The sequence below is a fragment of the Trichechus manatus genome, unplaced genomic scaffold (assembly GCF_000243295.1).
Source record: "Trichechus manatus latirostris isolate Lorelei unplaced genomic scaffold, TriManLat1.0 scaffold00061, whole genome shotgun sequence".
Classification (NCBI taxonomy): domain Eukaryota; kingdom Metazoa; phylum Chordata; class Mammalia; order Sirenia; family Trichechidae; genus Trichechus; species Trichechus manatus.
In genome coordinates, this window is record NW_004443997.1 from 13033248 (window position 1) to 13056482 (window position 23235).

General features: G+C 52.7%; 1 protein-coding gene across 1 annotated transcript in view; it reads left to right on the top strand.

The window, feature by feature from the left end:
• Nucleotides 1-20335, top strand: part of HECTD4 (HECT domain E3 ubiquitin protein ligase 4) — a 119705-nt gene extending 99370 nt beyond the window's left edge. The window contains exons 60-75 of the mRNA XM_023733791.1: nt 1656-2959; nt 3949-4156; nt 7350-7573; nt 7658-7809; nt 9521-9627; nt 10359-10482; nt 12438-12628; nt 13873-14019; nt 14960-15079; nt 15862-16017; nt 16334-16437; nt 16671-16892; nt 17573-17739; nt 18125-18320; nt 18896-19118; nt 19572-20335. Of these exons, the coding sequence (XP_023589559.1) occupies nt 1656-2959; nt 3949-4156; nt 7350-7573; nt 7658-7809; nt 9521-9627; nt 10359-10482; nt 12438-12628; nt 13873-14019; nt 14960-15079; nt 15862-16017; nt 16334-16437; nt 16671-16892; nt 17573-17739; nt 18125-18320; nt 18896-19118; nt 19572-19708 (3782 nt within the window). The 3' untranslated portion in view covers nt 19709-20335. The remainder of the gene's footprint in view (nt 1-1655; nt 2960-3948; nt 4157-7349; nt 7574-7657; nt 7810-9520; nt 9628-10358; nt 10483-12437; nt 12629-13872; nt 14020-14959; nt 15080-15861; nt 16018-16333; nt 16438-16670; nt 16893-17572; nt 17740-18124; nt 18321-18895; nt 19119-19571) is intronic.
• The last annotated feature ends 2900 nt before the right edge of the window (nt 20336-23235 follow it).

Here is a 23235-nt window from a genome sequence, read left to right on the forward strand (position 1 = left end):
AGAAAATGAGGAAATGATAGTCAAGCTAGGGGAGTGGGGAGGGGACGTCAGTGACCTGAAGGGCACGCGCCCCGTCTGGCAGCCACTGAGCCCCTGCTGCCCATTGCTGCGCAAGAATACAGCCTCAGTCCTGCCTGAGTTTTTTTCCCATGAAAAGCCAGAAATCCAGACTGTGAAAAGCCAGAAATTCACAGATTGTGAATTCTCTAATTTTTAAATGTTGGCAACTAATTCAGATTTTTTAAAACACACCCGTGGGAACAAGATGGCTATGGCCGGTCTCAGCTTATGGACCACCGTTTGCAGTTCTGGTGGAGAATTCTCTCATGTCAAGTGCCGTATGGTAGAGGGAGGACAGTGGAGGATATGGCAAGAGCACCGGGACCTGGGGTGGAGTGGAATGGTGGCAGTTGTCCTTTATGAAAGGCTCTGTGAGAGTCCATGTTCCTTGACAATCACGAATTTACTTCCAATTAGAATCACCAGGCAGTGTCACCTCTGGGGAGCGGGAAGCTTCGCCCCCTCATTAGTAGGTGCTGGACTTAACCGGAGGCTCTCAGTAAGTTAGCCAGACCCAGCTCCTCAGCCTCTGTCTGGTGATCTTGACCCTGAACAAGAACCGTCTGGATGTAACAAGCTACAGTTTGCTGTTTTGGGGGTGAGGGCTCAGATGGTTTAAGGAGCGTAGATCTTAGATTAAAGTCCATGATTTCTAATAACTTCTCACTTATTAGGAGCTTTTCTACATCCTTTTAGCTCCAGGTAACCTGAGTATGGGAATGTAAGAGAAATGTCTGATAGGAGGGGGACTTTGGTACAAATGTGTGGCCCACCTTGCTGTTCTAGATAGAAATTCCCAAACTTGTGATTTCTGCCATGCCCACGAATCATGCCCTTCAGCGCTTATTGTTTAATATTTTTATTGTAATCAACTCCTTTCTCCTTTTTTTTTTTTAAACTTAAATTTAGTTTTAGAGGCAACTTTGCATCACTGCTGTAAGTTTGCCAGAATGGAAAGATAACTATACAAAATACACTAGGAAAACAAGCACCGTTAACAACATTTTAGCTAAAGGCTGAATTGAGCCTGTCCGAGGCTCTGAGTCTCTGTCAGAAATGGAGATTAGCAAGTATTAGAAAGGTTTCGAAGACTATACCAGCCCTGAGGTGAGGCTTTCTTGTTGACAAATCAGGACTGAAAAGACGAGTGGAATAAAAAAGAGTAAGTTTCAGTGTGTTTCTGTGCCATTTGATGAAATTGGATTGTGTGCCCCCACAGTAAGCATCCCACACTTAGGGAAACATTGTTCTAGTGACTTACCACAAGCTTGCTCAGTAGCCTTCTGAAGAAGAAAATAACAATTGCTTTGCCTGCGCCACGGAAGCAGGCCAGTGTGCTGTCACTGGCACGGGGGCCGGACCACAGCCTCGGCGGCCAGCCTGCCCAGCCTTGAATCCTGGCTCTCCCCTGGTACCTGTATGCCCTTGGGCCAGTCCTTCAGTTCTTCCCTCTGTCTCATCATCTGTAAAATGGGGATGAATAACACAGTACCAATCTCACAGGGTTGTCTTAAGGGTTAAAGTGCCTAGAACACTGCCTGACGCATAATAAGCACTAAGTGATCGATATTCTTACCACTTTATTTTTGCCTCAGGAAACTTCCTGTGGACCACGGACATGGCGGCCTGCGTGAAGGAGCAGGTGTTCCATCTTTTGGCAGAGCTGCTGCGCACCGTGCATGCCCTGGAGCAGAGGAAGCACCCCGCTGGCCTCTCCTCCTCCATCGCCCTCCAGCTGAACCCCTGCCTGGCCATGCTGATGGCCCTGCAGTCGGAGCTCCACAAGCTGTATGATGAGGAGACCCAGAGCTGGGTCTCGGGCAGCACCTGCGGGGGCTCTGGGGCGGCAGTGGCTGCCGACCAGGGCAGGTTCTCCACATACTTCCACGCACTGATGGAAGGCTGCCTGGCAGTCGCCGAAGTGACCTTGCCTACAAACATGAGTGTCACAGCCAGCGGGGTGACCTCGACGACTGCCCCGAACCTCAGTGACTCATCTTCCTCCTCCTCATCCTCCCCAGGACAGACGCCCCAGAGCCCCAGCCTCCTTTCCAAGAGAAAAAAAGTCAAGATGAAACGGGAAAAGGCGTCCTCGGGGAAGCGCTCGTCCTCCCGCTCCATGGATTCCGACCCTGCCATGCTCAGCCTTGGGGGCAGCAAGCCTGAGGACATGCTGTGGTTCCACCGAGCGCTCACCTTGCTCATCATCCTCCGGCACCTCACCAGGAAGGACCCACAGGGGCTGGGCGTGACCAGCGACGCCATCGCAGATGCCTGCCAGGCCCTGGTGGGCCCCACTGCCCATAGCCGCTTGCTGGTGATCTCCGGAATCCCCACCCACCTGGACGAGGGCATCGTCAGAGGTGCCATCCGCAAAGCCTGCAATGCCCATGGCGGGATCTTCAAAGATGAGATCTACATTCCTCTGCAGGAAGAAGACCCCAAGAAGCCGAAAGACAAGGCAGAGGGTGGTGACGGGAAAGCTGAGCCGGAGAAGACACTTGGCTTCCCTGGCACGGACAGCCTGGAGGTCAGCACGTCCAGCAGCCTGACCCCTGCCATGAGTGTCAGTGCATCCGCCTCCACCAGCCAGGCCTCCATTTGCAGCTCCCAGGGCTTCTCGCAGACGGTCAGCGACCTTTCTGTGGACCCACTGCCCTCGGGCCTCGAACTGCCCATCCCACCTGGTTTGCTGGAGCCTCACGTGGTGTCCAGCCAGGAGAGCCTGGACGTTTCCCTGTGCAGCACCGGCAGCTTGGGAAGCCTGGGGAGCCTGGGGGAGCCACTGGACAATGCAGAGATGGCCTCAGTGTTGGACGTGGGCTCCATGTACACAGTCACATCCCTGGACAGCCAGCCTCTCACAGCTCGCCCCATCAAAGGCTTCGCAGTTGTGGAGGTAATAGCTCTCAAACCTGGGCAGCTACCAAAATCATGACCCATCTGAATCCCCGAATTTATTCCAAGGGATTCGCTGGGGCACACCTAGGGGGCTTCCTGGGGCGCTCGTGGGAACGGCATAACGGTTCCGTGTTTGAGGCAGCATCTCTAGAGGGCTGCCGAGTCTGATGTCACGATGTAAGTGCAGTTCACTGGGGTGGTGGGAGGGAGGCTGGGCAGCCCGGGGAGTTGACCACCCAGGATGGATGGTCTTTCTCAAGCCCCGTAGGTATATTTCTGAGGCAGCATCTCTGAAAGTGCCTTGGGTTGTTTTAAATGGTGCCATTGGCAGGAGGGCGCTTTCCCTGGGTCTGCTCTGAGCAGTGTGAGAATAGATGCTTGTCATTTTGGTTTCAGGTGATTCCGAGTTTCAGATGATGTTTATGTTGCCAAGTCATATTTCTGCTGTTCTTGTGCTTTCTTATTTGTATATCCTGCAACAAATGTCTTCCTGCGCCCTTGTGTAACAGAGTTAGGCTGAGCAGTAGAATCTATCCTCCTCCCTTGTTGGATTTGCAGAGGGAGACTTGAGAAGAGAACTTGCAGTGCGCTGCTCGCCCCCAGGGGGCTCTGAAAGGGGATTTCATGGACTGAGTGCTTTGTTTCTTTCCGAGAATCTCTTCTTTTGATCTATCTGCACCACTCCTTTCCTCATTCCTGGGGGTTTGCTCTGAACAAGCCTGGACTTAAGCTGCATGGGCATCAGGCCACAGACCTGGCCAGGGTTTAGCGGTGGAGATTTCCAGCTGAGTTGTTCCCTTAAAAGTTACTCTTGTGGGAACACAGGAGGAACTTTACCAGGAAAGCCAGCTGGCCCAAGTCAGGCAGCTACACAACACGCAAGACAAACAGAGGGTTTCCAGGGAAAGGCAGGAAGGAAAATAGTTCATTCGCATGGAACGACTGGTCCCTGTGTTCAAATTGTGACCCTTCTCTTTGTTCACGCAGATAAGATCCCGAGCCAAAATCGAGAAAATTCGAGCAAGTTTATTTAACAATAATGACTTGATTGGTTTGTCAAGTTTGGATGGTGAAGACGAATTGATGGAAATGTCGACAGAAGAGATTTTAACTGTATCTGTAGTCAATCAAAGTCTGTTTGATACACAAGGAAGCCCAGGGTTAGAAGATTATTTCAATGATAAGTCAATTAAAGGTAGGTTGCAGATTTTGAAAATGAGTCGGGTGGTGTTGGGGAGATGAGACGAGGGGCTCATTGCCTGCTACAGTTGCTGATTGTGTGCATCTGCGTGCGACGTGAAGAAAATGCCCGGCCCTGTCCCAGCTGTCAGGCCTCTGAAGACACGGGCACTAGCCAAGACCTTAGGAGTGCTCTGCCCCACCTACTTCAGGCTGGAATGCGAACTTGCATTACTCGTTCAGCAGGCGTCTCCTTGTTGAAGTCCAAGTGTATTCTTTTGTTCTGTCCTAATGCGCTAGAATGCTATCATGTAGTGAGCACATCGCTGGTAGTGATTTTGTCATGTGCTTGAGGACAGCTAACACCTCGCTCTCTTAAACTGATTCTTGGGGAAGAAACAGTTCCAGCTCCTTTTTCAAAGTCCCCCTTCCCATCCCTTTCGTCATCTGGCTGCTCGTTTGTGGGCAGACCCTCTCTGGTGTCCCTGCTTCTTTTGTACAAGACCCAGAATTCATCCTGGGCCGGGGCTCTAGAACGCCCCCAGGCTGAACTAGCAGAGGTGCCCCTGGCTAAGACGCCAGCTGGTCCCAGTGTCACTTCAGGAGCGGCCGGGGTTTTCTTTATTCTTTTAAAAATTACGGTAGCTCTTTGTGTCCTTGTTCATTTTTTATCGGTCTTTCTCAAAATTTTTAATCCATGTCCCTTTTTCTAATTTTTTAATATTGTTTGAAATTATGTAATAGAGTTGTTGTTTTATGTTTCTCCAAGTATAAAACCATAATATTAAATAAGGTTTTGTTTGTTTTCAAATTATTATCCCCCAACCCTGAAATTTTGAAATATTCCCTCAGAGCCGGGACAGGGGTGAGTCTAGTGAAGCCTTGGGTATAAAATTTGAGGGGGAGAGGGATTGCCAAAAAACTCAGTAATAAGATATTTTAATGCATTGTTTGTAAAAATCAACAAAATGTTAAATTTTTAAACAAAATCAGGATCAGTCTTACTGATCTACCTTCTGCCTCAGGCTCCAGTATGGCCCAGCCCAGCATTGTTGATATTTTGTTCATTGTGGATTTTTTGCATTAATTTTAATTATTTTAAATACTGCGGTAAAACGTTATATATCTTGATTACTGAGGTTTTCGGCATCCCTTAAATTGTGCGCTCAAGACCAGTGCCTCACGCCCTCACCCTAGTCCCAGCCTTGTCCCCTGTGAAGGGTTTGTCCCTTCAGCTCTCTGATGCACCCAGGTGGACCACTAGTGTGAGGCCCACTGGGAGCCTGAGGCCTTTGTCCCCCATGACTAATGCTCAGCAGTGTTCTCATACGTGGAATCTGAATTTGGCTCTGAGCCTGCACTTCAAACCCCCCACATAAGGTGCTTGGTCTCTTTGGAGCATGTGCATCTGTCACATGCCGTTTGCACGGGAGGCGCTTTTACGGTGGGCTCTGTCGAGTCCGCTCCTAGGGCGCGGCCCTCCTCGCCCACACACATACAGTAAAACCTGCGGAAGCCAGCGCCTGTGTAAGGCAGAAACCTGTAGGGAAGGAAAACTCATTATTTTCTGCTAACAGAGAGCGATAGAAAAGTGGTAAGACTGCACCCTGTGAAAGGTGGAAAACTTGCGAGACCCGGAAAAACAAGGTGGTCCTGTCGAGTTCCGGCTCTCACAGGTTTCCCCGTAGATGTCTGTGAGGCCTGTGTGCTCTAGTTGCCTCAGCTGGGCCTGACCTGGGCTTTGTCCTTGGTGCACCAGGACCCCCGAAGCGGAGCAGTGCAGGAGAAAGATGGAAAGAAAGGGGCGGGACAGAGATGGGAATGACGAGCCAGTTGGTGCAGCTCCCTAGCTGAGGAGCACCCATTCTTTGTCCTGACTGGCCCCCTAGCAAGGGTCAGAGTACCTTCTGGAGCACTTAAAGACCAAACCAAACCTGTTGCTGTTGAGTCAGTTGCAACTCATGGTGACCCTTCAGGACAGAGGAGAACTGCCCCGTAGGGTTTCCAAGGCTGTGATCTTTACTGAAGCAGACTGCCACATCTTTCTCCCATGGAGTGGCTGGTGGGTTCAAACCGCCAACCTTTCAGTGAGCAGCTGAGCACTTTAACCACTGTACCACCAGGCCTTCTTTCTGGAGAACTTGTTTGGGGACAAAAAATAAGCATTTTTACTCCTGAGGTTCACCCTTCAGCCAAAGATTAGACAAGCCCATAAAACAAAATGAAACTAAATGGGCATACCAACCCAGGGGCAAGGATGAGAAGGCAGGAGGGGATAGGAAAGCTGGTAACAGGAAACCCAAGGTCGAGAAGGGAAGAGCGTTGACATGTCATGGGGTTGGCAATCAATGACACAAAACAATATATGTGTTATGTAATGAGAAACTAATTTGCTCTGTAAACCTTCATCGAAAGCACAATTAAAAAAAAAAAAAAGTATTTTTTCGCACGCTCATGGGCAGTATTCTTGTATCTGAGAAAATGTTCTTCTCTCCCTGCTCATTGTGCGCTTCTGAAGCATATTCTCAAATAGCACAGTAACGTGTTTAACAACTTATACCTTGCATGAAAAATACTTGCTGGCTGCCTGTGCTTTTGTTCCTTTGGGATTATCCGTCATATGCATGTTGTTTAAGGTAAGGTTGGCTAAATTGCTACAATAAACCAGCCCAAAAGTCCAGGGACTCCAGCTCCGTGGAAGTCCATTTCTGGCACATGCTAGCAGAGTCCGTCCCTGGGGCTCATGGTCTCCATGCAGCCCGTGGAAGGGGACGAGTGCTCATGCCCCACACGGGAGAAGGTGGGCACGGCCACACCTTACACAGGGAGGGCTGGGAATGCAACAGATGTGTGCCCAGAGGGGAACGCAGGTTTTGACAGATAGCTTGCCCTGGCCAGTGAAGGTCTGTTACTCATTTTTAAAATAAACTATTTACATGGGGAGCAACTGCTTAATGGGTGCAGGGTTTCCCTTTGGGGTGATGAACATGTTCTGGAACTAGACAGAGGTGGTGGGTGCACAAAACTGTGAATGTACTAAATGCCACTGACCTGTTCACCTGAAAACTGCGTGTTAGGTGACTTTCACCTCAATTTAAAAAAAGAAAAAATGTATTTATGAAAAACAAATCAGAGCTTTGCAGGGCTTTTCCTGACATAGCATGCTCATGGCAGAATTGTTTTGCCTCCCCTCCTCCGCTCGGCAACAGGTGAGAAGCTGGTACCCGGGGCCAGAGAGGTTCTGACGGAAATATTTAAGAGCTGTGCCCATTCCGAGCAGATGCTGAGCCTGACACCAGCTAAGCCCATCAAAGTCTCTGACATTTACCTTAGCAAGGAGCAGATCAACTCCCAGACTCCAGGGAACCTCCTCCACATCTTCTTCACCAACGTCCGGCCTCCCAAAAAGGTGCTGGAGGACCAGCTCACCCAGGTAGACGCCTGTCCCTGTGTGCCTCGCCAGGGCCTCGGTGTCCTGCAGGGCAAGCCTGAGCCCCTCTCGCTGTGTGCTCTGCAGATCCTGAGGAAGTATGGCGTGCCCAAGCCCAAGTTTGACAAGAGCAAGTACAGCAAGGCCGGGAAGGAGCAGCACCCCGTGAAGGTGGTGAGCACCAAGCGGCCCATCTCCAAACCGCCTGCCAAGGACAAGGCCGTGCTCAACAGTGTCAGGTGTGGACCAGCAGCCCCGGGAGTGGGTACTGGTGGGCGGGGGGCTGGTGGCAGCCTCCTGCACCTCTAGAGGAGCCGACCGGGGCCCTCTTTGGCTCTGCTGCCAGGGTTCTTTGAGACCTCAGCTTCCCCCACTGGAGGTGGCTAGTTCAGTTTCTCCAGAAGTGGAGTAACATCTGGTCCGTGTAGACTGGAAAGCAAGCCAGGCTGAATTAGTAAAATGACCAGAATTTTTAAAGAATGTTTTTAACTTCTTTTGACCACACAAATTATGTATAATTATTATAGAAACATTAGAAAATGCTTACACCCATATTGAAAGAAATTACCCCACACGTAGAAACTACTTTTAAGTGCCTAACCTTTTATTTACGCGTATGTATATTATTTTCTTAACTCTCGAATGGCTAAAATGGTGCAGAATTCAAAAGTAGGTGCTGTGAAAAGGCTGTCCTCTCCCCCTCCATCCTCAAGCCTCCCAGTTCCCCAGCCTGTAACCAGTTTCTTCTATAGCCTTCCAGAACTTTTCTATGTGTATAAGCAAATATACACATATACATGTATATTTTTTAAACACAAATGCTAGATACTGTAAACAGTGTCTGTACCTTGCTAGTTCTATTTAATAATAATCTTGGAGATCATTTCATGTCAGTACAAACAGACCTCCCCACTCCTTTTTTATGTTGTCACCGTTGAGTCAATTCTGACTCACAGCAACTCCGGGTGACAGAGTAGAACTGCCCTATAGGGTTTCCTAGGCTGTAGTCTTTACAGGAGCAAATCACCAGGTCTTTTCTCCCATGGAAACCCTGGTGGCACAGTGGTTAAGAGCTGTGGCTGCTAACCAACAGGTCGGCAGTTCGAATCCACCAGGCGCTCCTTGGAAACCCTGTGGGGTAGTTCTCTTTCCTGTAGGATCCCTGTGAGTCAGAATCGACTCGACGGCAACCGGTGTGGTTTGGGTTTGGTTTTTCTCCCATGGAGCCTCCAATGGGTTTGAGCTGCTGACCTTTCTGTTAACAGTCGAGCACTTAATCGTGGCACTACCAGGGCGCCTTCCTTTTTTTCCCACAGGTGCATGATATTCCATATGGGGATATGCGTATATATTTAATAGAATCTTCTTCGTGTGTAAGTTTATGACTCTCAAGCACTTAGAAACTCTGATGGCAAAGTGTCACCTAGCAGGAGTCTCTAGGCTGATTGCTAATGATCAGAAAAATAAGGTGCCTTTATTAATTAATTGTGTGTAAATGCTGCTTCTCCAGCAGTGCTGTCCAGTAGAACTTTCCGTGACAATGTGGAAATGTTCTCTGTCTGCCTGTTCAGTATGGTAACCACTAGCCACATGTGGCTACTGGGGACTTGAGATGTGGCTAGTGGCCACTGAAGAAATGGGTTTTAAATTTTATTTAATTAAAGTTTAAGTAGCTGCATCTGGCCCTTTGAACCACACAGCTCTAAGTATGTAGAAAGAGTGTTTGAAAAGCATCTCTTCAGGGTTTCACATTTTAAACCGTTTGTTTGTCCTTGTAATTTGCTCAGTAAACTTTTCTCGGTCAGAAAAAAGGCAACCGTGAACCCAGCCCTACCTGAATCGTCAGCTGGGAGTTGGGGTATGACCGGGTACACGCGTGAGGTTCTCTGCACTTCCTCTGGAGGTGGGTGTGAATGTGTAGAATTGTGATTCCAGTGATTTGGTCTACAGCAGATCCGCCTTGAGTGAGAAGAAGCCGACTGTGAAGCCCAAGTCGCCGGAAAAGAGCAAGCCAGATGAAAAGGACCCCGAAAAGTCACCCACCAAAAAGCAAGAAGGTGAGTGAGCAGCTTGGTGTGATGCGGGTTTGGGGGCTTGCTTCCCGTTGGAGACGGGTACCCACTCAGGGACGAGGCCTCTACTTATGCCTGACTGGCCACTCTCCCAACAGAATGACTTCCCATCTCTGGGTTTTAGTTCAGGCAGGGCAGCACTTCAAAGACCCTGGGATAAGCCTGGCCAACGCCAATTAGTTACCAATGCTGATTAAACGCCATCTTTGATGACCGTGCACTTATGTAGGTAAAAATAGCAGTTCCGGAAATTCTATACACCTGGGGTGAAGAATAGATTATTGTGGCTGAAAAGTAAAGATTTGGAAATTTTTGTCTAGAAGGTACTTGTCTAAGCTAGTGATCTGCTCTGGGGCAATAAAACCTCGGAAGGCCCAGGCAGAGTTGGACAAAACTATTCTCATTGTCGCAGAAATTGATCTGTCAGTGGGGAATGTTTCTGACACATAGGAAGAGAGGACTGTGAGAAGACTGCCACACCATTTGATGAGCAGCCTGACTATGTGAGGCCGAGGCCTCAGACACCTCGTCAAGTCAAGGGGGTTACACGTGGGCGAGCAGTGGGCAGAGGATGGGTACCCTGGAGTTATGGGGACCTAGTGGGGAGCTAGACGGATTAGGCCATGATAAAGAGAGTCTGGAACTTGGCATATTGTGAGGCCAGGTTGTGCCCAGTCCTCACCGACCTGCTGACACTGCTTACTCTGTTCCATCAGTCCCTGAGGAAAAGTATCTGACCTTGGAAGGATTTCACAAGTTTGTTATTGACCGAGCCAAGCAAGACATCCGTAGTGTCTGGAGGGCGATTTTATCCTGTGGTTATGATCTTCATTTTGAGAGGTAAGAAGGTTGTCCCCTGACCAGGTGACCACGGAAAATACTTTCTGGGGAGCTATTCTGCTCGCTCTTTTTTTTTTTCTTTTTTTTTTAATGCCTTCTGAGTTTTTTTCTAACGTTTCATAACTGTTTAAGTGGGGTTTCCAACCTGTTCGAAAACACTGTTTTTTCCTCTAGACTCTTGGCTTAGGGAAGAGTTCTTACTCCAAAGAACCCTTTTTCCTCTGAGTCACACTCCCCCTCTGAGTCTGCATGGCCCAGGAGCCCAGCAAGGCCACAGCTCACCACACCTCCAGGGCCACACAAACACAGTGGTCTCTGTCCAGCCATAAGTGAATCCTGAGCAGGCAGGATGTTGGCAAAACAAAAGAAACTGCCCTGCGCTCCCCCTCTGGCGCTCTCATAAACAGGCCTGCACACACCCTCACCCACAGCAGGATGCCTGGGCATCACAGGAGAACGGTTGCCAGCACAGGCCTTTTAGAAATCTGTTTTCAGAATTGAGCAATGATTTACTGCTTGACGCCGGCATTTTGTACCTTAATGGAAGGTTCAAAGTCAGCCATGGGCCTTGGCATCATGGTGGGAAGGACAACTTTTAGGAGCTTTGTTCTAGCAACCAGCTAGAGGGCTGACTTTGGGGTCTTTGTTGAAAGATAGAAGCTGCTATAAGCTGGAAGAGAACACACTGGGCTGCAAACTGCTGAAGTGAGGCATTTGTAATAGACGGCAGGCTCGTTTGTAGTACTAGGGCCATGGGGAGGCCCGGGCACATCTTCCCCCTCGCCCTGCACTTGCCTAAGGGAGCCAGGGATACCTGCCTGGGCCAGCCAGGGGCAACCCTTCTCAAGGAGGCCCGCTCTGAGCAGCCTGTGGGTAGGAGAGGTGACCTGTAGTGACCTGAGCACCCCCACTGCTCTACAATAGACCCTCTTTGAGTGACGTACCCGATGTGGCACGTGGCCCACATGAGCTGTCACAGGCTCTGGAGCTGGAGGCTCAGCCAAGCACCTGCTCTCCTGCCTGCCCGTCCCCCTGCGAACCCACCTGCCCGCCAGCCCTCCTGCTCGCCTGCCTTTCTTTGGTTAATAGCTTCATGTCTGTGGAATGATGACAATGACTCATCCAGTACACGCAGACACCAAGAAGGTGGTTCTCGGTAACTCTGTTCCCAGAGATAGTTGCTGTTGTCATGTCGTAGTAACATCTCTCCACACATTTTTCTGGAGATAAATTTTTACAGTTCTGTAGAAATGGGACCAGACAAGACATCCTGTCTGTACTCAGCTTGTTTCATATCATGTAATATTAAGGATCATTGTAATGAGGTCCTTTTTAACGGCTGCCTAGCGTTCCATTACGAGGGTGTGGTGTCCCTCATTCAGCTAATCCCCTGGCGATGGACACTGAGGTTGTGTGGATGTTGCTGTGACAGAGCAGTCCTGCACTGACCGCCATCACACACACATCCTGCCTGTTTGCTCAGATCCATCCGTAGGGTAAGTCCCTGCAGGTGGGATTGCTGCTTATGGCCTCAGTAACAGCAGCAGCTGACATTGGCCACGCACTCAGGACATGCCAGGCTCTGGGCCGAGCACTGCACAGCCATCGTCTCATCCTCATGACAACGCTGAGCCAGTGCCATTGCTGCCCCCATTTTTTAGATAGAGAAACTGAGGCTCAGGAAGTAGATATACCTTTTTGCCCTAGGTCACTAAGTGTGGCCTAGATTTCAAACTGAGCACCTTAACCATGGCCCCAGATGGCCTGCGCACACAGGTAGGCACATGTTGACCCGTGTTGCTAAACCGCTCTCCAGAAAAGTATACCTGTTCACATGCTGGGAAGGCAAGGCCACCTTATAAATTTCCCTCAGGGACTGGGGCAGGTGCTCTAGAAGAGGAATCCAGCAGTCCCCAGTGGGCCCTGGCCCACCTTGCTCTTCTCCCCCCGACCAGGTGTGCCTGCATTGACGTCCGACATGCTCAGAAGGCCTCCAGGAAGTGGACCCTGGAGATGGACGTGGCCCTCGTGCAGTATATCAATCGGCTGTGCCGCCACCTCGCCATCACACCCGCACGGCTCCATCCCCACGAGGTGTACCTGGACCCTGCGGACAGCGCCGACCCCAGAGTGGCCTGTCTCTTGAGTATGTGGCCCCAGCGAGTATGCCTTTTGGGGACTACACCCTTAGCCACCTGGTGGGGCATCCCAAACGGTGGCGCAGGGCTGTGTAGAAGGGCCTTATGCCATGTACCATCCATATGGCAAATACTAGGAACACCTGCCACGAACCAGGTGTGTAGGAAGAAGGAGCAGGTAACAACGGAGGGGGAGAGAGCCAAGAAGCTATGGCTGTGGCCACAGTAAAGTCTGTGAGGCTTTCTCAGATTTCAGTACAAGAAAGCCAGGCAACAAACAGAAACACAGACTGGCGGGCGGTCCACTACTGCCACCCATTGCCCAGAGGCTGCCACTGGCACCAGCTTCGTTTTGGGAATGAGCAAGGGCCAGAGTAACCGGATATGATGTGCTAGAGGCTTTATCCTTAATTACAAGCGAACAATAGGTGCTTTTTCTTAAAATCTAGGAATGCACAAAGAAAATAAAACACCGAAAACCAAACCAAACCCATTACCATCAAGTCAATTCCGACTCATAGTGACCCTATAGGACAGAGTAGAACTGCCCCATAGAGTTTCCAAGGGGCGACTGGTGGATTTGAACTGTCGACCTTTTGGTTAGCAGCTGAACGCGTAACCATTGCACAGCCACCCCTGAAAAATAACCCATTATGACATGCTGGCCGATGGCCTTCCGAGGTTTTCTGTGCTTGCACATGTGTGTCCTGGATTGTGGCCTGAGTGCTCAAGCAGAGCACGGGCTGCTTCCTGGTTGGTTCATCCACCCTCAGCAAACCCGTCTGAGCCCCTGCTGTCTTCCAGATCCTGGGAATGTCTGGGTGGGCACAGTGGAGGGAGACCCACCTGTGAGTGTGAACCAGTGCCAGCTTCCTGGTTTGACGTCATACTGCAGCTATATGCGGTGACACCACTGGGGGAAGCCGGGTGAGAGGCACACGGGACTCTGCACCAGTTATGCAACTTCCTACAAGTCTGTAATTATTTCAGAATAAACAGGTAAAAAATACATAGCGGGCAGCAGCCCTGGCATGGCTCCCACCTGGCCAGCCCAGGCTCTCACCCTTTGCTTCTGCTCAGTACAGATTCATGCAGATTGGGGGCCCACTCACAAGCTAAGAGCTTCTCTAGGGCCCAGGAACAGAGTCCTCCTGTGGGAGCTCCTGGTCCCCCTGGAAGCACACCCACTCCCAGTGCCCTCCCTGGGGCCTCGCTTGGCTGAGACCAGCCTGACTGGCCCTCATGCCCGCAGATGTGCCCATCGAGAGCCTGCGCCTGCGCTTCGCCCTCCTCCAGTCCCTGAACACCACGTTGGAGACCTTCTTCCTGCCCCTGGTGGAGCTGCGCCAGACGCCCATGTACACCCACAGCATCGCGGCCCTGCTGAAGGAGGCCAAAGGTCAGTGCCCCCACCCCGACCCACAGAGGTGGGCTGAGTGCATAGGGGCAGGAAGGGAGAGGCGGCCTTCAGGGCCAGAACTGACCGGGAGAGCCATCAGCCATCGCCCAGCCTCCAGGCAGCTGTCCCAGGAAGACAGCCCCTGCCCTGCACCTACACTTAACGTGCAAGCGTCCCTTGGAACAGCAGTTCCACCAAAGAGAGAGATCACTTCAATTACAGCGGTAACATATGCTCCTAAAAATTAAACTTATTTTAAAGGTTTTCAAAATATTTAGAAATACATAAAATTAAAACTCCCTCTCAGCTGCACCCCACATCCCTACACCCCTGAGGTGACTGTTATTAACAGTTGAGGGTATACCTTTCCAGATTTTTCTATTCATATACCAATAGACACACATGCAGTTTTTGTCTTTTTTTTTAATCATATACATTCTGCTCTGCAACTGCTTTGTCCATTTAATAATGTGCTTGGTGCTGCATGTGCGTCAGCCCACGCCCATCAGCCTGGTTCTCTTGAATGTCTGCACAGTGGGCCATGGTGGAGGTGTCCCGTCGTTTTTTCAGCCATTTCCCTATTGATAGACACTTCGGTGGTTTTTATTTTCTGCTGTTTCAGAAAATGCAACAATGAACCTCTTCTTTCTTTATGTATTTGGGTTTGTATTTCTACAAGCTGGGTATCTCCCTGGGCCCAGAAGACTCAAAGGGTATATACATTGAAAATGTGCCTAGATACTAACCAGTTGCCCTCCAGAAGGTCAGGACAGTTGATAGTCCCACCAGCAAGGTATGTGGGTGCCCGACCGGGGACTCGAAGGCATCCTAGATGAGAAGACCCCCGAGAGGACAGCATGGCCTCCCTGGGCCCCGAGGTGACCGTGGGAAAGAAAGGAACAGTCCCACCCAAGCGTCTGTCCCACATTCCTCTTTTCAGGGCTGATCTTTTACGACACGAAGGTGACTGTAATGAACCGGGTGCTGAACGCCACCGTGCAGAGAACAGCTGACCATGCGGCGCCCGAGATCACCTTGGACCCCCTGGAAATTGTGGGAGGTAGGACCAGCTCCAGACAGGAGAGATGGCCAACCAGCCAAGTACAAGCTGGTTTCTCTCACATAAAAGAAGCCTCTAGAGGAAGGGAGTGCAGCAGGGCTGGTGTGGCAGGGTCTCATTCAGCAGGGACCTGGCTTCTGCCATTCTGCTCCAGCGCGCCAGCGTATGGCTTCCAGCTTCACCATCGCGTCATGAGTTCTGCATTCTGGGCAGCCGGGAGAATGGGCAGGGCAGAAGGGCGCACCCCACTGTGGATTGGGCTCCTTTCCTTTACACTCACTGGCCAGAACTTAGCCACATGGCCACACCTGACTACCAGGGAGGCTGGGAGATGTGGCCTTTATTCTGCTGGGCCGTGTGCCTGCTGAATTGAGCTTGTAGCACCAGGAAGAGGGGGAGAGTGGATATTGGGGAGGCAACCAGGAGTCACATAGCATGTGAACAGACAGACATTAGGAAGGACACCTCTGGAGGAAATGGGGGAGGTGGCCCGGGCTGTGGGGAGGGACTTCAGGTAGGTGATCAGGAGGACCTCCCTCGGGGGGCGAACGGAAGGATGAGAGGGGCTGACAACATAGAGCATGGGGAAGGCAGGGTCCAGGCAGAGGGAAGCACGTGTGCTAAGGCGGGGAAGATCTTACGACGTCCCAAGAACAGAGAGAGGGCAAGGGTGGATGGTACAGGGCAGGGCCTGCGAAGCATGGTGAGGGGTCTGCCCTATGTTGAAGGGCAGAGGACGGCCACCGGGAGGTTGTTTTCAGCCCCTCTTTCTCTCTCCCCAGGGGAAATCCGAGCGTCTGAAAACTCCTACTTCTGCCAGGCTGCCAGGCAGCTGGCCTCAGTGCCATCCTCTCAGCTTTGCGTCAAACTGGCTAGCGGCGGCGACCCCACGTACGCCTTCAACATCCGCTTCACCGGGGAAGAGGTCCATGGCACCAGTGAGTGGCCCTCGCAGGCAGAGCGTCCAGCCAGGCTGGGTGGAGGCTGGGCTTAGAAGCGCCGTCAGCTCTGATTTTCTTCCCAGGAAGGGTTGTTTCCAACCTAAGCTGCCTAAATTCTCCTCCATTAGCAAGAGTGAATGCCACTTCCTCATTACCCAGCCATGTAGAAGCCAGGACTGCTCCCCAAGTGGCCATCCCGTCCCAGGCTCCATGAACCCCACTCCCACAGACTGGCCCCTCCACCGGGGACGGGCCTGCCGGAGAGGGCAGCCAGGTGGCTCCCGGCGCTGAGGTGTCTCCATCCGTCCTGCAGGTGGTTCTTTCCGCCACTTCCTATGGCAGGTGTGCAAAGAGCTGCAGAGCTCCGCTCTCTCCCTGCTCCTGCTGTGCCCCAGCTCGGCCGTCAGTAAGAACAAGGTGAGAGCCGGAGGCTGGGCAGCTGAGGCCCGCGTCCCAGCGCTCAGGGGCCTGAGGGGCAGTGGCTGGGGTGACGGGTGCATGTCCTTGTAGCCCTTCAGAAACTGTCCTGGCCTGAGTGGGACTGGGCCCAGCTCTCCTGGCTGGGCAAGCTGTCATATTGCCCCTGGGCCACGTGTTCCCGGGAGGAAGACAGGCACCACCCACTCCCTCATCCCTGCCTCCACTTCCAGGGCAAGTACATCCTGACGCCGAGCCCCATCACCTACGGGGAGGAGCAGCTGCTGCACTTCCTGGGGCAACTGCTGGGAATTGCCATTCGAGCCGATGTCCCTCTTCCCCTGGACCTCCTGCCCTCCTTCTGGAAGATGCTGGTTGGGGAGCCCCTGGACCCTGACCTGGACCTGAAGGAAGCAGACATACTCACCTACAACTACGTCAAGAAATTCGAGAGTGTAAGTGAAAGGCACATTTGTTGTGCGGCCCCGTCACTGCCTCTGGGGCCCCGTCACTGCCTCTGGGGCCTGCTGTCTGCCGAGGTCCCGCCGTGGGAGACACAGGCTCCCACGGAGGAGCCATGAGGGGTGTAGGCCATCTCTGCCGGGAAGGCTCCCTTCAGGGGACAAGAGGCTGTGTCTTCCTTCCCTGCTGGCAGCAGCAGTCCAGGGAGTGATTTGGTCAGCCCTGCTGGGTCTCCCCCTTACGGTGTTGATCTCCAAGGAGCCAGGGCTGAAGGGTTCCTGCCCCTGAATGAGCAGAGGTGGCGCTACAAGTGGGTCCAGTTTCTGTCTCGGGCCCTCAGAGAGCGCGTGGGAGATTAGCTCTTGGGGATCATCTGAGATTGGCCTCGGGGATGGGGTTCCTTCTCTCCTTGTGGTGCCTGGGACACAGAGATAACTGAGAGCACACAACTTCTGGCTGTCCCTCCACACATTCTCCTGGGGGTGTGGTCAGTGCTCAGGCTGTGGCTGGGCCTGTGGGGCAGCTCATGGCCCTTCACACACTCAGCAGACGTCCCCAAGGCCCCGTCACGTGCCAGGCAGGGGGGCTGTTTGCCCGCCTGGGGATCAGGTTCCATCCCTTGAGGGCCCTGGGAGCAGGGTGGGCAGTCAGCCTCATCTCTCTGTCCTTCCAGATCAACGATGAGACGGAGCTGGAGGCCCTGTGCGCCGAGATCGCCTCCCAGCACCTCGCCTCCGAGAGCCCCGACAGCCCCAGCAGGCCCTGCTGCAGGTTCACCTACCTGACCATGACGGGCGAGGAGGTGGAGCTGTGCAGCCACGGCCAGCACATCCCCGTGGCGTGAGTGCGTGTGGGGAGGGACTGACCCAGGTGGCCAGCCAGCCTGACAGCGACACCTGGGCTTGGGCAGGAGCATGAGGATCTAGGCCAGATGACAGGGGGATTTCACCATGGGAGGGAGATGAGGCAGGACAGCGGGTGACAAGAAAGATGGTGGAATTTCTACAGCTGAAGGCCTTCATTCAGAAAACTCCAGCTCTGAGGCAGGCGCCACCCAGAGGCAGGAGGATGACCCTTTGAGCTACCAGAGGAAACAATCTAGGTGGCGCCAGGCCAGCTGCTCCTGAGAGGCTGCTAAGCCTGTGGCCACGTGGGCGTGGGCCCAAGACGAGGAGCCCCCCACCGCCACCTGCCCCATCCACTCACCTCGCCCCTCGCCCGGCAGGTGGGAGAACAAGGACACGTATGCGGCGGCCATCCGGAGCCTGCGGCTGCGCGAGCTACAGAATGTGGAATGCGTGACGGCAGTGCGGGCCGGCCTGGGCGCCATCATCCCCCTGCAGCTGCTCACCCTGCTGAGCCCGCTGGAGATGGAGCTGCGCACCTGCGGCCTCCCTTACATCAACCTCGAGTTCCTGAAGGTAGGTGGGCAGGGCGCCACAGCTACCGTCCCGTCCCACCAGTGCTGCAGCAGTAGGGTGCAATTGAAGCTCAGAGAGAAGTCAGCGGGTCAGGGTCACAGCCAGTGGGGGCAGTCAAAACCCATACCAGGCCTGCCTGCCTCCAGAGCCCAGACCTTAAGCCCCTTCCTGCCAAGCCCCCACACCCCTCTGCCTGGCTCCGCCTTGCTGTGCAGTTCCTCTCAGGGCATCCCAGCTCTGGCATCGCAGTGTGGCTTTTTGCTGGCTGCGAGGCCCTGCTCAGGGACTTCTTCTGTAATGGGCACCATACCAGGACCTGCCCCAGAGTGCAAGGAGGTGACATGCCTAGGGCCCAGTGCACAGGCTGCCCTCACACAACAGGAGCCAAGCCACCACGGTCAGTGGCCTGGCTGTGATCTCCTGTGCCCTGCGGCCGCCACCTCCCTACTGGGGCCCACAGGCAGCCCCTGCCGCTCACTCTGCTGGGGATTGGGTCTGGCCTGCCCGCCCAGGGCTGGGGAGGGACTGGGGCAGCAGAGGCCAGGCTGCTTACACCTGGGGCCTCTCTTCCCCAGGCCCACACCATGTACCAGGTGGGGCTGATGGAGACGGACCAGCACATCGAATTCTTCTGGGGGGCCCTGGAGATGTTTGCCCAGGAGGAGCTGTGCAAGTTTATCAAGTTTGCCTGTAATCAGGAGCGCATCCCGTTCACCTGCCCCTGCAAAGACGGGGGCCCCGACACGGCCCATGTGCCCCCGTACCCCATGAAGATCGCCCCCCCAGATGGCACAGCAGGTACTGCCTCCTGGTGAGGGAGGGAGCACGGTGAGCAGAATCGCCGACACCAAAGCCCAGAGGTAGTGAGGGAGAGGGCTACGGGCACCGGGAACTGGGGACCACAAGCCTCCCAAGCCTGAGCTTCGCCAGGTGGAAATACAGGCTCAGTGTTGACATAGCTCATCACATTTTAAAAGCTGAAATTCAGAAATTTTTATATCTCCGAACTTTTAAATGTGGGAAATAATTCAATTGAAACAAAAAAACAGTTTGCTGACCGAAAAACCTGCCTGCAACCAGAGTCAACGCACAGGTCGCTAGTTTTGTGCTTATGTGGTCCAGCAATTATAGACCCCCCCCCCTTTTCCCCTGTAATCCTGAGGGAGAGAGGCCCACCAGGCTCCTGGCGAGTCTGCCACAGCCCCAGGCCCCGCAGGGGCCTCTGACCTCCAGCTCATGTCTTTCCTGTAGGTTCCCCAGACTCTCGCTACATCCGAGTGGAGACCTGCATGTTCATGATCAAACTTCCCCAGTACTCCTCTCTGGAAATCATGCTGGAGAAACTTCGTTGTGCCATTCACTACCGCGAAGACCCCCTAAGTGGCTGATGGGAGGAGCCCCGAGGCCGGCGGTCACCAAGGCACCAGCCCCGCAGCGCAGGAGCTGCCACGCGGGCACGTCCCCCCGGGGCCCTGCGCGAGGAGTTGGAGACATTTGCTCTTCTCAACTTTTGTCCACGTTCCAGGGCCTCCTGGAAGACTTAACCTTTTGTATCCATACGTTTCGTGATGGGTTGGTTCTTTTGCTGCCTGTTTGTGGTATATTTGTAGGATAGTTTAGCTCCCAGTTTGTGTCTAATTTGACCTTCCTGGACGGTCCCTCTTGGCCACTGCGTTCTCATGTCATCAGGGCCCAGTTGGTTCATCACAGAACCACCAGGCAGGAGGCTGGTGGTGAGGTGACCTCAGCCAGCCAGAGCACCATGCTCTCTGCAGAGCCTCTCCACAAGCAAGGCCGTGGCCGGCCCGCCCGCCTCAAGCTGGAGTTTCTCCGTGAAGCTGGCTCCACAGGCTTTTCCTTCTGTCTAGAGATGGTTGTGCCAGTCACGCAGTCACGTGAGACACACGCATGGGGCTTTATGTGTTCAATCTTCCTGCTTGAGAACGTTATTCTGGTCTTCATTGTTCTGAGAAGAAACCCACAGCGCCCCCCACCAGCCTCCCACCCACAGTCCTGTCTGCTCTGTTGCTCTGGCCCCTGGTCTGAAGGTTTCCACTGAGTGCTCCCTGGGAGCAGAAGGCCAGAGGGTTTGTTTGGGGACCTTGGTTGTTCGTGAAGCCGGCTGCATGCACCCCAGCTCCAGGGGTTGAGGTAGAAGCCCAGACTCCCAGGGGGTTGGAGGGACAACACTCAAGTGGGGCTTTTTTCTCACACTCAGAGCAGGAAAGCACAGGATTCAGGCCTGTCTCACTTTTGTACTAGAAACGGGACCTGCCTCACTGCAGTGTCTGTGCCGTGGGGAACAGGGAAAGGGCCACACCCCATTTTTAAGAGCCAACTGTCTGAGTTGCTCTGCTCAGACCTTCAAGTCCAGATGGAGACTCCAGGGGGGTCTTCTGCCCCTCTGGCCGGGCCCGCAGGTACAGGGGGCTCTGCCCAGCCTCCCTGACCCAGCCGCAGCCCCACCCTGCCCCATGTCAGTGTGCGTGCCAGGGCTGAGCTGCCTCAGGCTCACCCATTGCCCAGTGCATTTGTGCCCCAAATCAGTCTTGTCCAGTGGTACTTGTTCAAGAGCAGCACATGCCATCTTGTCGGACACTGTTATTTTGGGTCTCGCCAGTCACACCGAACGGCATTGCTGTATTTATTGTATGATATTGTGAATAGTGGAAGCTCTGAGTGCGTGCTCTCTAGGAGGCTCTGGAGTGACTGCTGGGGAGGGGGAGATGTGTGGCCCTGGCCTGTCGGGAGCACCCATCCCTCCCTGTCCTTCTTAGGAAATGCATTAAGGACCATGGTAGAAAAGCTCCCCCGACCTAAGAAAGAGGTCAGTCTAGGCTGAGTCGGTGCTGTTGCATCAGTTCCATTTTGATGCAGGAGTCGTCTCTGGAGGTGAGTGCTAGAAACAGTTCCCCTGCTTTGGAAGGAAGGTGGGCAGCCGGCCGCCTCCCAGGGCCACAGCCCCCTTGACGGGGTGGCAGTGGGGGGACATCAGGATGTGTTCCTGACAACAAGGATCCTTTTATTTAATTTCTGCATAATTGAAAGAGCCTTTGGGTTTATTAGAAGTGGCTTTTCCTCCCTTTATCTTCAAATTCTTGGTAGCCTCCAGTCCTTCCCATCCCTTGAACGGACGTGGAAATCTGTCAGCTACCTCCCCAAGAGGGGTTTGGGAAGCTCCTGTTGGCCCATCACTCGATTAGGTGACAACTGTGAGTAAGGTATGTGCTGCTAACATGACTGCTTCTCCCAGAGAGCACACTGAGCTCCAGACAGAGCCCAACCTTGGCCCTAAAACACGTGTGCTGTAAAGTTACTTGATGTATATTTATTATAATTATTTATGGTTGCATTTAACAAATTCTCATTCAATCTGATGCTATTTACACCATTGCTGTGTAAAGGAAGCTCACTACAGGAAAACAGTCGCACCAATAAATAACCTTCATCTAATTTTGAATTACCTCCAGAGTTGTGTGATCATCTACTCTTGCTGAGCAAGTTCAAAGGCTGACATCTTGGATGGCTCTGATACTTAAGTGCCTCCAAGTGGCTGGGAATTAAAAGTGTTTCTAATTACTATGGTCTCTTTGCACTTGATGTGATTCTAACTCCATCATGCTTACCTCTTAAGGCTGTGCCTTTCATTGAGAAAGGAGGATTGAAGGGAAGAAAGCCCAGGGTCAAAAGGTCACAGCTAAACCTCAGCTGGCATGCCCTGCCCATCTGTGTGCTGGCAGCTGGTCTGTGCTCTGGCACCAGTGAAGGGCTTTTCCTCAAGTGGACTGCTACACTGGGGGACTCTGGGCCACTCTTAGGCCAGTACCTCCTTGGGAGCAGGCGGTGGATTTAAAACTACTCTGTGCAAAAGGGAAATGCAGGTAGGGTACAAAGACTTGGCTCAGTCTTGCTTTCCAAGATTAGTGTTTCTTGCACAGCTGCTTCCCACCCGCAAGGGGCCCTGTGTTTATTCAGGAGAATCCAACTCGTGTCTCCTTGTCCGACTTGTCACCTCCGCTGCTCCATGGAAGGAGCCCTGGTGGAGCAATGGTTAAGTGCTCAGCTGCTAACCGAAAAGTCAGAGGTTTGAACTCACCAGCGGCTCAGCGGGAGAAAAATCCTGGCGATCTGCTCCCGTAAAGATTACAGCCTTAGAAACCCTATGAGGCAGTTCTACTCTATCCTTTAGGGTCACTATGAGTCAGAATCAAACTGACGGCAAACAACACAACACTGCTCCATGGACGTCTACACCCCAACCCACATAATTCTCATTATCCTGACTCTGCTGTTCTTGTACTTAATAAATGCTAACTTTTAGTGGAATGTCCCAGTTATGTCTTTATTTAGGGAAAGCAAGGATCCTCTCAGATGAAGGACAACTTTCCTTCCTTCTCTCTGTGGCTTCAGGGTGCTGGAAACAGGGAGCAAAAGCAGCCACTCACAGCAAAGAGAAGCCTGCTGGTTAGACCTGAGAAGCTGGGGAACAGACAGACATCTAAGCGCTCTGCCCGGTCAACCACAGCAAGGGTGCTCTTGCTCTCCACTGCCGAGGCCTTCTCCTGGGACTGCCTCTTAAAATAAAACAACTACATTCAAAAAGTATACCCGGGCAGTAATGAAAAGATACTCATCCTCATTAGTCATCAAGGAAGTGCAAATCACAGTCACAATGATACGGTACACACCAACCAGGAGAGCTAGAAAGTCCGCACCACGGCTAGGGAAGATGCGGGACATCCTCCTGCGCTGCTTGTGGGGAATGTCAACTGTGCCGACTTTGGAAAACTGCCTGATGCTGTCTCCTCCACACACCCCGTGGCCCAGAAACTCCACTCCTGGGTGTAAACCCAACAGAAATACATACACATGTTCACCGAAAGACATGTACAAGAATGTTCATAGCAGCACTATT